General features: G+C 28.2%; 1 protein-coding gene across 1 annotated transcript in view; it reads right to left on the reverse strand.

Annotated features, from left to right (window-relative positions):
• Positions 1 to 435: 435 nt before the first annotated feature.
• LOC142332042 (vascular endothelial growth factor receptor kdr-like) overlaps positions 436 to 18,208 on the reverse strand; it is a 199,377-nt gene continuing 181,604 nt past the window's right edge. The window contains exons 23-29 of the mRNA XM_075378146.1: positions 18,036 to 18,165; positions 17,616 to 17,697; positions 15,475 to 15,580; positions 12,628 to 12,838; positions 8,658 to 8,735; positions 6,347 to 6,506; positions 436 to 669 (exon numbers count right to left, since the gene is read on the reverse strand). Coding sequence (XP_075234261.1) covers positions 657 to 669; positions 6,347 to 6,506; positions 8,658 to 8,735; positions 12,628 to 12,838; positions 15,475 to 15,580; positions 17,616 to 17,697; positions 18,036 to 18,165 — 780 coding nt within the window. The 3' untranslated portion in view covers positions 436 to 656. The remainder of the gene's footprint in view (positions 670 to 6,346; positions 6,507 to 8,657; positions 8,736 to 12,627; positions 12,839 to 15,474; positions 15,581 to 17,615; positions 17,698 to 18,035; positions 18,166 to 18,208) is intronic.

An 18,208-nucleotide genomic window follows, 5' to 3' on the forward strand; every position in this document is an offset into this window, starting at 1 on the left:
AAGAAAAAGTTTAAAAAAAAATTATTTTCTTTTTTTTTGCATCACTACTAGCAAACACTTTCGGTAGAATCTTTAAACAACCATTCATAACTTTCACTTCAATTACATAGCAATCCTTACCTGTGACCCAGTTTGTTTATTCATTTCTTTTTTATTTTTCATAAATTTCATTCTACTTTCAATATTTTTATACTTTTTCATATTTTATTTTCTAGAAAAATGAGAGTATTTTTCTGTAGAAATATTAAAAAATAACTAATGTTATTTTATGTTTTTCACACATACATACATATATATATATATATATGAATTCAATGAACAAAAAAAAATAAATAAATGTATATTTATTTCTTATTTAAAAATAATAAATGTAAATTAAAAAATGTATATATATATATATATATATATATATATATATATATATATATACACACATTAAGAAAAATGATTCATTCATTTCTTTTTAAATTAAAATACATTATATATGTTAAAAATATTGCATATGTATATACATGTATTTACATATATAATAAATTTGTTGAATGCCAATTTTTTTTTTTTTTTTTGACTAGATAATGAAAAAAGAATTACTATGTTTTCAAAAACATAGTAAATGATGTATTACCATTTATCTTTTTATTAATTTATTTCTTCAATCACTCAGCACCGCTAAAAAAATAAATAGAAAAAAGAATTAATAAATAATAAATAGAAAAATTAATTAAAAAAGTATAAAATAACATTCACGTTTTCTAATAGAAAATTAATTTTAGATATATATGTGTGATTCTTTTTTATTGACACCAGCCAGTCAGGTTCGCTTCGCCTGAGCAGGGTGTGGCCCCCCTGATCCCTGACACATTCATTACCCTCATGGTTGTTAGAATATTAAATATTTTACAGATATTCATTAAAGGAAAAAAAAATAATCCTTCATTATATTTCTATTAACATGGTGATAGAAATATAATAATGAAGAAAAAGAATACTTTTTTCTTTAATGTACATCTTTAATTCACAAATTCACTTCTGAAGGGGTTAGGACCTGGATCTATGGCTTAACACCTTTCCTGGGATAACACAAATGTATCCTGAAAATTTGAAATCAATCAGTTGGTTGGTTCTTGCATGATGCTGTTGTAGACAGACAACTCTTGTATTTATATATATAAAAATTTTAAGTTGTGATTTTTTAACACAGCTCTAACCCCAATGTTTTCCCTTTTTTATCCCCAAAACACAAATATCATTTTAGATGAATTGTTCATAACAAGAGGTATTAATCATTCAAATGAATGAATCTTTACAGAAGTATAAATCATTCAAATGAATGAATCATTCATGTGCTTCATTCAAAATAAAAATGTGAGCACATACAGCAAACAAACAAATACACCACCTTTTTTTTTTTAACAGAAAGACATACAAATAAACTATACCAACATAATTTTTATTTAAATTTGTAAAAAAAATAAAGGGGAATAAATAAAAGGCACAATCCAAATCAATTTTTCTATGTTAGACAACCAGTGGAAGCATAATACAGGCTTGTAAATGTTCTTTTATAAACAGCCTTAATTAAAAATTAAATAACAATGAATCCAATGATTAGAAAAAATAATTATTTCAGAGCCATTAAGATACCACTATTGTTATCATAACAATGATTCTGCCAAATAATATAAAATTATTTGTCTTTTTTCAGATATCTATAATCGCATTTTCAGTTTATTTTTATTTTTTTAAATTCTAATTTCAAAATTTCAAAAAGATTTAGTTAAAAAAATGACTAAAAACATTTAAAAAAAATTACTTCATAAGTTATAATAAATTAATTCAGTAGCTTAAAAACAGAGTTGAACAAGGAAACTTTAAATTTTGCAAATTCTATTGGCAATCTTGGGATTTGACAGGGCTGTGACAAATGTCAGCTTATCTAAAACATTTTGCGATTTACTAAGTATGAAACAGTAGAATGGGATTAAACTTGTTTTTGCTGTTTAGTCTTTTTATAAGAATGGTGAAAGTATAATAACCTCACATAGAGAATTTCAGCATTATTAATGGTAGGATGGCATGTACGTATCCCAGCTATTTATGCTATTAAAATAAGGATGAACTAATCACTTTGGCTGTAAAGAAGAAACCACCGGGTGTTGTACAAACTTCTTACACACCAGAGAATAACAAGGCAATTCAACAAGCTTTCATCAGAAGCCCTCATTACTCAGTCTGACGTGTATTTTCTCTATATTTATGCCATAGTAACATAAAAACAATACTGCACAAGTTGCACTTCCACTCCAGCAAGTTGCAAAACGTTCACATACTAAAACCCACAGACAATTGTGTTGACAATTCTGTAAACAAGTGTTGGTGAAGGTGAAGGAGGATACTGATTTTATCAACAACATAAGGAGGTGGATGAAATACATTTCCACTTCAATGGATATTTAAACAAATTAAATTATTACACAGCACTAAACTTAGAGTACAGTATGTTGTGCTTACCACATGGTGTCATAGGCCTTTACAATTTTTTAAAATAATAGGGTATTTTGCAACCATACAATGTCCAATAACCAGGTTAGCATTGTGGAAAGTTTTTAGGATGTAAATTGCAAACTTTTCTATAAACTGAAATTGAAAACACTTGGTTTGAACAGGACAGAGCTAAATCACATACGCCTGGCAGATGATAGTAGTTTTAAGAAAATTGTTTTGCAGTAGAATAATTTCAAATCATGGTGATACTATATGGTCTCTGAGATTCTCTGACTTAACAGTTAGTGATTTTATATTGTGAGGACATGTCAAGAGTATAGTGTACTGACTTTTCCTATAACCATTTCCTAAACTGAAAATGGAATTTGAAGAGAAAAATCACTATCTTCCCAGTTCTTGTGTTATGTCATATTATGCAGAATTTCCAAAATAGACTGGTGGAATGTGTAAAAAAAAAATGACCTACATATTAATAATATGATCAGTAAAAAATAATAATTAAGTAATTCATTAACATGTACACTACTTTTTATTTTAAAAAAATGAATTTTTAAAATTAATTTTTAATTTGTTAAAACTCTTTTGAACATTTCCTATTTCCCTTTTATACATATACATACATAAATTTAGGTGTACTGAACTTACATAATTAATAATTAGTAATTTGTATAAAAGTGTTAAGTGCTTTCAAAATAAATCTTAAAAAAGTCAATCTTTGACAGGAATTAGTTTTGTTTTAATCTCTATAATGATAAATTTTCACAAGTATTAAGTTAATTGTTTTATGGCTTTTATTTGAAGAGGGAATGAAAATAATGAGATGAAACTTGTAATAAACTGTAAAAGGGACATGCAATATCATTATAAATGTAATTTTTATTATGTAAATCATGAGGAAACTGTTCTATTTCACAATAAATGGATTTATAGGCTTAAATTTTATAAAGTGAAAATATGACAGATACTGGCCAACATAATTACTTGAAGAAATATCTGCTACTTTATCCTATTCATTATCATTAATACACACACACACACACACACACACACACATATATATATATGTGAATTAATAATTGAATCAGAAGAAATACCCAACATAAATTAACATATTTTTTTTTTTAATTTTATTGTACTGTCTACAACCAATGTGGTAAAACAGAGATAACAGTATAAAAAAGAAAAAGTGCTACAGTTAATAAAAGTAGAAACAAATTAATTAGTTCATTACAACCTAAAAGAAAACACTAATAAATTAATATTTATTTGAATGTATCAAATAAATATTATTAATTATATTAATTAATTATTTAATTTCTGGTTATCGGAGATATACCAGATATGTTATGTACAACACATAATATAAATTTCAGTCAGTCAGTTCCATCAATTGTATTTATGTAATGGTGTAACAGGTCCAGTGTAACAGTTAAGAAAAAAGAGAGAGAAAATAGAGAAAGAAGAGTCTAGAAGGAACTAAAAAGGATTTTTTTTTAGAAAAATGGGTCTGTTTAACAATTTGTTTTTTGTAATACAGACAATGGCACCAACAAATGCTCCTGTTCTACCAGAAGGACTACCGAACCGGAAAAAACTTAAAGATGTATGGGTGCAGACAATGAAAATTATTACACTTCAACAATCAGAAGAACAGTTGGATGCTGGTTCTGCAAGCCACGAGATATAAATACTACTGGGGACCAGTGGACAGAGTAAATAGTTTTGCAAGCCTGAGTTCAGTGCAGTTTGTGATAACAGTAATTTGTAACAATGACCGAAGTGTGCATCACACGTATTACACTTTGGAAAGTGATTGAAAACAAATATGGTACAGATGTGAAAGTGACAGTATTATATTCACTCATAAAGGGTAGGTCTTTTGTAAACAGTAAAAGTTACTGTTACTTACAGAAAGTGAATTGTATGAATTTTAGACTTTTCAATTGTTATTTTGTTAATGCAATATTAGTTTCTATCAGTCATTATAACATTTCTAGTAAACTGGATTATATTCTGGTATTTATAATTTAACGGTCATTAAATAAATTTTATCTTTTTATTTGAATATACTATTTTTTATGTTACATAATATATATATATATATATATATTATTTTATATATTTGTAATAAATTGTATTTATAAGAAATTGTTACAATGGTTAGTCTTCCAATATCCTTGTCAAACAGTGAACACTCAACAATATTTTTAATTATTTGAAATAAAACAGGGGAGGGGTTTCCCACCACCCATTAAATCATGAATTTTTTCAGAAAATGTTAGATTTAATAATAACATCTTCTTTAACCAATAATGCATTATCTACAAATAGATTTATATCAGTTAAAACAATCCCATTCACAAAACTTATAAATTACATTTTTTTCCTTATTTTAATTTATATCTCTTGCTTGATTAGATATGAATAACTGTTAGTGTAATCTACTCATATCATTGTCATCAAGAACAGATTACCTACTTTGAAACAAGACTGTTTCACCATGTTTATCTTCATTCAGTTCTATAAATATTTTTGAATCTTAAAATGAGAAGCGCAATACAATATGCTGTAAGTAAATGTTAATACTTACTATATATTTTTCCTAAATTATGAAACACTCTACAAACTAGTAAGCTTAAAGAATTAAGCTTATGTACTTTTCGAATCAATATTACAATGTGGAATTTTACTTTGAGGCAGAGCATATGCTAATGTAATAGAAAACTACAAAATATACAGGAAAGAATAATTAAAATAACTTTTGGTAGAAATAAAAATGTATTATTTTATCAGTCTAAATAACATATCTGAGAAATTAAAAGATGATTAAGAAAAAGTCACAGTAACAGCAGAAATAAAAATATACAAAAATACAATATTACCTAAATGTTATAAATAGGTTGCGAAAAAAAATTGAATTTATTAGTACTAAAATTTATAACTAGCTACCATGAAATGTAAAAGATTTGAATATAAGATCAAATAGGAATAATACTGAGTTAATCAAATGGTAATACAAAAAATATTTACGTTGATATAATTTAGTTATATACGAGTGTAATATTTAAAACAAGTAATGCATGTAATATTTAAAACAGATTTTAAATGCATATAAACAAACAGAAAAATCACAAAATTGATATATAAACAATGTAAACAGTATTTAAAACATAAGTTTTAGATGTAAGTTTCTAGTATCAACTGGATTTTTGTGTTTTTAGGCCTGTATACAGACCTTTTGGGTCTCTGCAGTAATCTAGATGTTTATACTGATTATGTAACTTTCTGTATATAGCCTTCAATAAATAATAAATAAATATATTTAAAATATTCTGAAATGCCTTTTTTTAAAACTAAGTCTTATATGGAAATGCATAAAATGAATATGTATAAAATGAAATGTATAAATCAATTTATAACTATAAAAAAAATTAGATTTATTAAATTTTATTTAGTTTACCATCAACAAAGAAACATAAAATGATCATCCTTGTGTTAATAAATGAGAGTGTTACTAAAAAAGAAAAATTCAAGAGAAAAAACATTTATAAAGATAAAATATCAATAAAGAAAAAAGTTTCTGGTGACAAAAAATGTTTTGGAAGAGGCTGATATCTTATGACAATCATGTTAAACAACTATGGAATGTAATGTACATACATCCATTTAATGAAAGGGGCAGACCTGCAGATGACTTTTTTTATGCAGAAAAAGAGAAAATATATGCCTACTTAATTTAATGCAAGTAAAAGATATTTGACTAATCTGAAATATTAGAGGAAAAAATTAAGAAAAAAAGATAAGAATTAATTTCTCAAAAAGTAAAAAGATAAGAAATTACCTGTTACTACTGTTCCACTGCACACCATATGGTTTACCTTCTTTTTCAATGACATAAGGAGTATTCATATATGGATTTATAGGAGGTCTTCCTAAATTATGATATGTCGGATTTGAGAAACCATGGCTTGCTGTAGCTTCTGCTACTGATACAAAATTAGCTGAAACGAATAAGAAAAATACTTACGTAATTTAATGATACTCTATTTTTTATTATTAAATTATAAATGGTAAAGTTTTGTGTAGTAAAAAAGTAAATCAAAATTATAATTCTCATAGAACAGTATAACTCAATACACTATGTAAATGTAAGTATACATCTATATATACAAATATATACATACATATGGGGTCAGCAACCAAACTGAGCTGGCTCCAACTGCAGTAATTTGAGGTCACCTTTAACGCTGCTACTATTGGTTGTGTATGTTATAACTCTTGTCTATTGTTGTCAGTTGTAAACTGTTCGTGCTTCAAAGCAATATAGTTTGCAGTTGTGTTTTTCTAAAATGCCTTATTCAATCAAGGAAAGGAAAATGCCTTATTGCTGTAGTGAAAGCTAATATCCATTCTAAAAATCAATACACCAGTTAACACAAGAAATTGGTGTAAAACACACATCTTGGTGTAAGATTTTTCACAATTAAAATTTGGAATCATATTGTGTAATAACTTTCCAACAACCTAAGAGAAGAAACAAACTGAAATTATTTAATTATTGCGACTGGCTTTAAAAAAAAAAATTGTTGACTGAAAAATGGACCTGTTGCTGTATTTTATGTCAGATGAGGCACTTTCATTTATCTGGGCATATTAATTCGTATAAGTCAGGTATCTTATGACTGAAAATCCTTACCAGATGTTTCAGTGTCCACTTCATGAATAGAAAATTGGTGTATGGTAATTGTGTAGCAGGGCCAATAATTTTTCACCAGACTGTCATATAATTTTTGAAGAATTCTATGCTTGGTCAATAGACCATGAAAAAGAGTATAGCTTCTAACAACAAGACGAAGCAACGTATCGCACATAAAACAATTCACTAGCACACATTCATGTGGCTTTTACAGAAGAATTACGATTTTTTATACGATTTTTTTCCTACGGGACTTTTTGATGAATAAAGTTTGTGAATCACAACCCCTCACAATCGAAGAACCGAAGGTGAACATTCAACAACGAATTGACAACATTGATTTTTACATCAGGTGATTCTCAATATGATCATTCAAGTACAACAATGCGTCGGTGCAAAGGGTGCCATTTCAAACATCTTTTATAAAAAATATGGTAAATGTGTAAACTGCTACTTTAGTTAATACCGGTTTGGTTTTAAGTTGCTCACCTAGTACAGAGTGTTCAGCTTAAAAGAGGCCTCATCATTCACTAAATGTATATTTTTGTAAAAATGCATATTTTGGTATGAGATGGGTAAAATAATGTGGAATATGTTGGTACGACTGGAGCCGGATGCGAGAAGCCTGTTTATTGCCTACGCATTTGAGTTAGTCTGTGTCGAGCATTGGCTTTTCAATAAGTGTGTAGTCAAGTGTAACTGTTTCTAAAAATGCGGTTAACTGCTGAAGAACATATATTCGTGATGGAAACTTATTTAGACGTGAAATGTATTATGATAAAATTAAATGAGTTCTTAATTAAAAACAAATTTTATGCATTTTATTTTATTACTTCTTTTAATCATATATCTATGATATCCAACTTTATTTTGATATTAACATTTATGGTTCACTGATATTGAAATGTCTTGGTGCTGTTAGGAGAACCTCTATTATTTTTATATGTAACATTATTTATTACTAATAATCTAAGAAATTAAAAATAAGCAAACAAGTATTTGAATTATGATTTTTTTTCATTTCATTACAAAGTAGTAAATTGTTTTTTCATTTCATTACATAGTAGTAAATTATACTTATATATTTATATTAATAGCATGCTACTAACAGTTCAGATGTAAATTTTTGAATTTTATTAAATTTCCAATATGCTCAAGAACCTGTAGTACAAAATTTAACAATGCTTTATAAATCACTAACCCACAGTTAAATTTGGAAACTACTTCTTTCATAAGAAATTCATTAGCTTGCAATAAATATTTGATAACACTTTCTGAATATTGTTATAAATCTATAAATTTTTATTCTAAAGTTCATGAGCTTAGTTTCAAGTTTAGTCTTAGAATTTTTTCATAAATGATTATTCATTTCACCATCTACAACAAATGAAAGTTATAGAAAAATGATCATCTATTCTTAAAAATAAAACAATTAAAAAATCAAGTTTTATTTTACCTGGTGGACTAGTAGTGGGAGATGGTGAATTTGGTGCAGAATCAATATCTGATGATGACCCTTTGCTTGCTAACGAGTCTGAAATATAATAAAAAAATGTTTTATTTATAGTAAGAAATATATAAAATGGATATTATACAAAGTGTTTCAAAATGATCTTATACAAAAATATTAATAAAAATATTTATTGAATAAAATAAATAAAAGTTTATTTTGATTGGTACATAATAATAATTATGTATATATGAGGTGCGACAATAAAGTAATGAGACTGATGTGAAAAAAATGTTGCTTACTGTTTTAATTATGTTTAGTGTTGTCTTCTTCAAAGTAGTTCCCCTCTGATTGCACACACTTATTCCAGCGCTTCTGCCATTGATGGTAACATTTCTGGAACTCATCTTCTGTAATATCCAACAAGACCATCGTCACAGCTTTTGTTGTTTGAAAATGGTGTCCCTTGACTGCCATTTTGACTCTTGGAAATAGAAAAAAGTCGCACGGAGCGATATCTGGTGAATAACGTGGCTGGGGTAGTACTGAAATTTGTTTTGAGGTTAAAAATTGCTGTACTGACAGAGCAGTATGGGATGGCACATTATCGTGATGCAGAATCCAATTATCAGCAACATTGGCACTGACATGAAGAACTCGTTTACGAAGTCTTTCTAAAATTTCTTTGTAGAAATATTGGTTAACTGTTTGTCCAGGAGGCACCCACTCTTTATGAAAAATTCCCTTGGAATCGAAGAAGCACACAAGCGTGCATTTCACTTTTGACTTTGACATGCGAGCTTTTTTTGGTCTGGGTGATCCCTTTGAGCACCGTTGCGAACTTTGGCGTTTTGTATTGAAAAAACCAACCTTCATCACCAGTGATAACACGGCTCAACAAATCTGGATTGATTTCCGTTTGCTCTAACAGATTGGCTGCCACATTTTTCTGTGTTTCTCGCTATTGTTGTGTGAGATTTTTGGGGACCATTTTTGCACAAATCTTTCTCATACCAAGATCTTCAGTTAATATTAGACGAACCGTTTCTCGATTGATGTTGAGTTCTTCTGCAATCATTTTCACGGATAATCTTCGATCAGATCATACGATTTCATGCACCCTGGTCAAGTTGACATCTGTCCGTGAGCTTGATGGTCGTCCACTGCGGTCTTCATCTTCAACATTCGTTCTGCCTTCACTAAAAATTTTATGCCACCGAAAAACTTGAGCTCTTGACATAACCTCCTCTCCAAAAGCCTTCTGAAGCTTACCATAAGTTGTCGTCATGTTTTCACCCAATTTAACGCAAAAAGAAATGGCATACCGTTGCACAATATTTTGCAGTTTCATTTCTGTGACGAGAGACACAAACACGTATTCACTTATTACAGCACAACTCACGACTGAGCAGTTGCATCAATGTGCCGCTTGGACTAGAAGTAGCTTGTAGACCAAGGTCAAAGATGGTGTGCCTATGCAAGCTGCAGGGTTGCCACATCTTGTAAAGAAAAATCAGTCTCATTACTTTATTGTCGCACCTCGTATATGAGGTCTGTTCAGAAAATAACCATACATTTTTAATTATGTGCCAATGCAGATATTTAGTGATAAGAAATTGGCAAAATTGTGTTCCTTATAACCTCCTCTGTAACCACCATGATTGTTATCTAGTTTAGTTTTTATGTTACTGTTATTTGAGTGCAACGTGTTTAAGTGTTAATAGTGATTTTTGTAATGTGAAATTTTTTGATGATTGAACTTTTGACAAAGTCATAGCTGTAATCCAGCTTTCATCTCCCATTATAATCCTTTGCATGTATGTTTCATCAATATTGGCTTGTTCTGATATTTTAATTGAGGAAGTTGTAAATACTATACAAGCACAAAAAAAATAGGAAAGCAACTGGTATGGGTGACATCAATGTTGAGTATAGAAAGTAAGGTAGTTTTCTACTACATTTAAGATTTCTATATTTGTTTAATATTCATTGGAAGCAGGGGAAAATCCCAAGCAGTTGGTTAAAAGCAAACAATGTGTTCCATTGTTTAAAAAGGGCAGTAGAGATACATGTGAAATTATAAAGGAATCATCCTGTTAGATAGCATATAAAAGATTTAAATTAGATACTTAATAATAGATTGAAAGTAATTTACTGAATACATAATTAGGGAAGAACAAATAGGTTTTAGAAAGGGCCAATTGACAACAGATGCCATTTTTACAGTTAAACAGCTGACTGAAAAGAGAATGGATGTAATTTGGAAATGCATACTGATTTTCTGAAAATTTCTAACAGTCTAGATTGAATTAAGCTATGGAGCTTGTTATAAAAAAGAGAGGTTTCCTTTTCATTTAATCAAAACAATTAAAAGTTAATATGATGGTACCTTGGGTACTATCATACTAATGGTACTTAGGAAATAAATAGATACTCCTAAGTACAGAATTCCTAGAATAGATAGATACAATAACCAATAGAGGTGTTTAGCAGGGCTGCTGTACTTCTCTGATACTTTTTAGTATTTATCTGGACAATTACACAAATTTTTGCCAGGAGACAAATTTTTGACTCAGAGGTGTAACTAAAACCTAGATATATGCAGCATAACTGCATATGGAGATGACATAGATATTATACAAGATTGTGAGGGCATGTTGCAGCAATAGATATATTCATTACAAAATATCAATACTGAGTACGGCTTAAAGATATCTGCTCAGAAAACAAAGGTAAATGGCTTTCTGCAAACATACCCAGTGAGATCAAAGATGTGAAATAATACTGAAGCTTCCATTATTAGGGTGTGCAGTATCTTTTTCATGTAACCAGGTTGTGACAACTAAACTTAATAAGTTTAAGCATGTTTATGTAATGAATCACAAAACCCTAAAACACAAGATTAGGATGGGAACTAGATTGAAGTTCTATTAGACTATGGCAGTACCAGTTTTGTTGTACGGAAGTGAAATCCAAAAAATCTATAAAAGGGAAAAAGATCAAACCAAAGTTGCAGGGAGGATCTGCAACTAATGGAGAGAATACCAAATGGAAATATTAGACAGGATTTGAAGATTTTTAATCTGGAGGAAAAGATGAAAGAAACATAGATTGGTATGGATATTTGAATCGTATGCGGACAGATAAATTACCTGGCCTAGCTTTAAAATATCATTCAGATCATAGAAGTATTGCCACCAGATGAGAAGATTAAGATTTACAGAACATGCAACATTACCTAATCCTTGAAGTTTTAAAAAATTCATATTTTTTGATCTTACGGAAAACTCAAATTTTAATTCTGTATTTTCATGATTTACTTGAAAACAGTCTCCTATTAAGTTATTTTAATTTAGCTTTATTTAGTCGTTATTTGACTATATATTGTAAAAATTTGTCAAATTATTGTATCTGAATCAATTCTCATTGTTTAACCAAAGACTAAATCAAGGAAATTCTCTAAGATTTAAGAAAATTATCATGATGTTTATTGTTGTTGATAAAATACTTATTTTTGGAGGTAAGCATTATTTGTTTGCATTTCCCTCCTTATACTTCCCATAATTGCCCTCAATTATATAATAAACTTATTGTTTCCTATAAGATTAAATAAAATTTAACATTCTAAACCATTTTTATCACCACTACTACTTTTCCTTTTTATTTAAAAATTGTCTTCTTTCTGTTTAAATGTTACTTCATTATTGTTATATTAATTTTCAAATATTCGTATCTTTAATAATTTAAGCATATCATGTATATATACATTAAACTATTAATTTTTATTAAACGAGTTTAACATTAAACGAGTTTGATTAAAAGATGTTTTTGGAAAACATTTTTTAATCTGAATGATAACTTACAAATAAAGATTAAAAAAATAACAGTTTTTAAACTGATAATAAATTTAAAGAAACTCATATGTTAAAATGAAGATAAAGCTAAAAGATGGTAAAATGAAAAAAAAAAAACATACTCAACATCGGTCGTAATTCAGTCTCTTCTTGAGCATCTGTTTTTTTGCGTTGTTTCATACATACATATCCAGGTGTTGCTGGATTCGGTGTTCCATCATTTTCTCTATTAAGATTTACATAAGTAGGCGAACTTAACATACTAAGATAATCCTGTTGACTTAAAAATTCAGCATTTTCTTTCAAAAATGGATCATTCAAATCAACATAATGCTGAAAAGAAAGAAAAAGTTGAGTAAATATTTAATAATGTAATTAGAGATACAAATTAAAATATATTAATATATTTAATATTTAATTTTGTTTTTTCAATTAATATTCAAATATTTTTTGAACATTTCATATAAAAAATACAAAAAAAAATCCATCTTTTCATTTTGATAAAATAATGTAATAGTTAAACAAAAAATACATTAGAAAAAAAAGGTTTATTTGTGCTTTTTTTAGCACATATTGAAATATGACTCTGAGAGCACCTTTATACATTTTTTCATAGCATCTTATTATTTCTAAAAATATCTTATAAGTGAATTAGACAGGTTCTTGTCACAATACAATAAAAAACATATCTTTTCATTCACCCCTACATCAGTAATGGATTGTCAGATGAAGGACCCTTCACCAGTTCACCTAAAGTATAATAAAATAGGCACAGATTTACAATTATTTTTATAAATATCTTCTAATACAGTACAGTATGTAGAAGTTTTTACTGATGTAGAAATTTATATTCCATAAATAAACATTTATTCACAAATTCCAATTAAAAAAATGTTAAAATTTTTAACTTGTGAGAGTGCTTTCTGTTGCTATGCAATAACCTAAGAATGCTATGCAGTGAAGGATTGGTTCTATCTTTTTTCTTATTAGTGTTGTTGTAAGGGTAAAGAGGGTGAACAAGTTTGCTTTATCGTCATGACAACTTGGTCCATCGTTCTATTTACAGTGTAGTAGAAAGAAGATAACTGATACAATATCTATTAATATACAATCATTATTAGATACAATATCTATTAATTAAGAATTAATCTGCCAACTAAATCTGACATCTGCTTCATCCCAGTTCGATTAACAAATTTCAAAGTATTTTGTATGGAGGGGAGATTTTTAGGTCCTCACTATCTTCTTTGATCTCAAGCTGCCATTTCCATATATAAAATATGTTTTTTGACTTTTATCTATGGCCAATTTTTTTTTTTTTACGAACTAAAGTAAAGAGAAAAATAATTCATCAGCAAAAATTCTCTTCTTGTTACTATTAATACACACTTAATGCAGAGTATAACAAGAAGAAAAACAGAATCCACAGAAGATAGAGGAAGAAAAATGATAGTAACAAATAAAAATAGTGATAGTATAAATTACAGGTTTAGCTAATACGAGAAAATAAAATTACATTAGATTATGCTAAATATGACACCATCATCATGGTGTTATTTTTGGCTAAATAATCACCAATTGGTAGTAAAGATGGAGGATTATTGTGATGCAAAATCCAATAATTATTTGTCCCCATTTGTGATGATTTTCTTTGAAATGCCTCTCATAAACAGCATAAAACTGCTAAATAATACTGTTTATGACTTTACAACCTTGTGATAAGAATTCATAACAAATAATGTTGTAATAAAAATAAACAGTAAGGAGAACCTTATCATTCGATCAAACTTAAGATTTTTTTTTCAGTTTTGACTTTTCAGAAAGCTTTCGTTGAGATGTTTGGATCTTCATTTCGATATTATAACTATAATTCTCTCTTTTTTCTGTTTAGTCTCTGGAACCACCTTAAGGTATCACTTATGAGGATGATATTTAAAGTGTAGTTTTGTACAATATCAGGTTGACCATTCCTGAGACGTATGGTTAATTGAAACCCAAACACCAAAGAACACCAGTATCCAACATATTCCTGTATTTCATCACCTGTCATGACGTGTCTGATTAAATTTGAGCCATTAGTAACATCAGTTAACAATTGTTCTTGATGTTGATTTTATTGAAAATTAAACTGTTTTGGAACACATTTTTCTGCTACTCATTTCATACCCTAAAAGTCAGTCAAAATTATTTCACACGAGATATAAGAGATTCCAAATTTTCAGCATCTACTTTAATAGTATATTCTTGATCACTGATCATAACATTCTTTATTTTGTACATTTTTCCATCGGTTATTGATGTGTTAGGATATTCAACCCTTCTGTTGTCTTCATCATCTCCTTTTTGAAACTGACTGTTCTATTCATAAAGCCTTGTTGTCATCGTAACGTCCATTCCAAAAGCCTTCTCTAACATCTTTATCACTTCACTGCACCCTATACTATTTTTAAAGAAAAATTTAACGCAGATAAGAATCTGTATAGTTTCATCATTTTCAAACAAAATAAATTGCCACTTATAATAATATATATACTAATTACTTGCCTGCCAAATTTGAACTGTACATCTAATGTAACTGAAAATATTGTTATGCATTATAGACAGTGCTGCCAACATGTCAGAAAATTATGAACTCTATCAAAAACGCAGAGTACAGAATTAAAAAAATTTTATTATTTTTTTATCACACCTTGGATATGTAGCTTTGAAATTTTTCAAATTATATTTTCAAAAAATTTATAATAACCACACTTTATTATATTTTTCATACAATCTTAGGATGGATGATGACAAAACACAGATATTTAGAAGAAAGTATTTATATTTTAGAAGAAAGAAAAGTTGAAATGGGAGATTAGTATATAGAAGCAAACATATTAATTTTAAACTAGTCAGATAATTTTTATTAAAAGGGTTAATAAATTTATTATTTAAAAGATATTAAATTAAAAAATAAAACAAAGCGTTACCTTTCGAACACTATCTTCTAGCATATCTCCTAATTTTTCAGCAAGACCAGTAAAAGATGGCCTCATGGAAGGTCTTTCTTGCCAACAATCTAACATTACATCATACCTATAAAAAAAGAAGCAAATAAATAAAAATATAAATGTAAAATTATTATTATATTTGACTTCTTAAAGGTATTATTATACTATTGTAATCAAAAATTTCCTTTATTATGAGGAAAGGATCAATCATCTAAGAGGTCTGTTCAGAAAATAACCGAAAATTTGTAACTATGCACGGACGGAGATATTTAGTAACATGTGTTTGGCAGCATTGTGTTATGCATAACCTCCTCTGTAACCACATGTTCTTGGATTGTTGATATCTCATTTAGTTGTCGTGTTGTTGTTATTTGGGTGCAACATGTTTAAGTGTTAGCAGCAATTTTTGTAATGTGCGATTTTCAGGAGCAACGATACAATGTAAAATTTTACATGAAACTAGTGAGAAATTTCACAGAAATGTCTCAACTTTTGAAAAAGGCTTATGGAGATGATTCTGTAGATTGTACACATTGTTATAAATGGTTTTCACGATTTAAAAGTGGTTGTCAGTCAATCGAAGATGACTCTCGACCAGGAAGATCTTCGCAACTGATTATACCCATGTTCAGAAAATCAATGAACTGGTGTGTGCAAACCACCGATTGACTCTGAGATAACTTGCATAAGTGGATAGTATCTCAATCAGATCATGCTATGACATTTTGACTGAAAAATTGAACATGCATTGAGTTGCAGCAAAGTTTGTTCCTCGTTTGATAACTGAACGGCAGAAAGAACATCAATTGGATGTTTGTCAGCAACGTTTTGAACAAGCCGATGATGAAACATTCATGTAAAAGATCATAACAGGAGGCAAATGCTGGATTTATGGCTACGAGATTCATACAAAATTTCAATCATCATACACAAAAAGTGATTATACATTACAAAAATTGCTACTAATACTTAAACATATTGCACTCAAATAATAATTACATGAAAACTAAATAAGATATCAACAATCGAAGAATATGTGTTTTCAGAGAAGGTTGTGCGAAACACAATATTGCCAACCACACACCACTAAATATCTCTGTTGGGCCGTAATTAAAAATGTTTGGTTATTTTCTGAAGATACCTCGTAACTGATAAATGCAACTGAAGTTGGCAAAGCAAAGTGCAGTCCTATTTTAACTTTACCTTTTAGGATTTCATGAGTCTATATATTTAATAAACAACAATTACCATAATAGTAATAATCATAACAAAGGTGTTATCATAACAGAAATAATAATATATATATAAATAAATATTTTTTGAAAATGAAAAGTATTTTCAACATTTGACTCAACAGGGTTCTACCTTATTAAAAAAAAGCAAAAATTAGCCCCAAATTCCAACTCTTAACTTAATTATCAGTAATATAAAAAATAATCAAAATTAATTTATAATATTACGACTGTAATAATAGAGTTATGATCAAATATGATTTCCAATTTTTATAAAATTATGCAGTAAAGTTCCTTGATATTAATAAAAAAAAACAAAAAAACCATGTAATAATTTTTCATAAAAATGTTTTTCTCACATCTGTAGGTATAACCTGATCTTTTTCTCTTTTATAGATTGTTAACTATTAAAATAAATAACTATTTAATATTTAGCAAATGCTCCTACTTTAAAAGAAAACAAAACTAAGAAATTACCATCATTAAAACATTAAAATTAAACATTAACAAAAATATAATTAATTAACAAATAAATTTGAATATGGTAATTATCTTCACGAAATAATAGATTTATATTATTCAAATTTATACTTAAAAAGTAATACAAATTTAAACTATGGTACCAAAATCAGTTTTATTATCTATAACAGATTGTAATAGCAGTAAATAATTTATCTTTTGTATCAGTATTTGCATTGGTAAATAAATGTACATCCATATAACTTAAATTGTCTTTTAATTAAATATTGTACAATAATGTTCTGCTAAAACAGTCATCTATGCAGAAGTATTAAACAAGGACAATGAATAAGAGCAGTAAGTTAAAAAAAATATATAGTTTTAATAAATAACAACGCAAGTAAAAATATTAATTAAAAAAAATCTTACAGATCTTTTGTAGCATATTCAGGCTTTTCCATTCTAAACCCTTCTTCAAGTTTCTGATATAATCTTTCAACATCTTCAATACCTAAAGAACATAAATGGTAAATGAGAATTATAAACTGCAATATTAACGTTTTTTATAGATAAGTCAAAGTAGAATTTTCAATAATATTTTTATATGTATTTGCAATAAACATACTTTAAAGTAACTCATTCTCACTCTGCTAATCTCCATAGCAGAATAGTACCATCTGTCTTTTATCCAGAGGTTGTGGATTCGAGTTCCAGTCAGGTATGGCATTTTTCATGCATTACATAATTATCATCCATGCGGACTTCTGCCTGTGGTGGCTGTGTAAATAAATTAGATTATGTAAGTAAATATAAAAGTACAATAGCAATAATTTATGTTATAGTTATTACCTGGATATGGTGTTCTGGCCAATGAAAATAATTCCCACAACACAATACCGTATGCCCAAACATCCGATTGTATTGAAAAGTTTCTGTCACGAATTGCTTCAAGAGCCATCCATTTAACTGGTAATAATCTCTATAAATAATGGTACATGTTTTAGAATATTAAAGGACTAAAA

Source organism: Lycorma delicatula, chromosome 11 (assembly GCF_047948215.1).
Source record: "Lycorma delicatula isolate Av1 chromosome 11, ASM4794821v1, whole genome shotgun sequence".
NCBI lineage: Eukaryota > Metazoa > Arthropoda > Insecta > Hemiptera > Fulgoridae > Lycorma > Lycorma delicatula.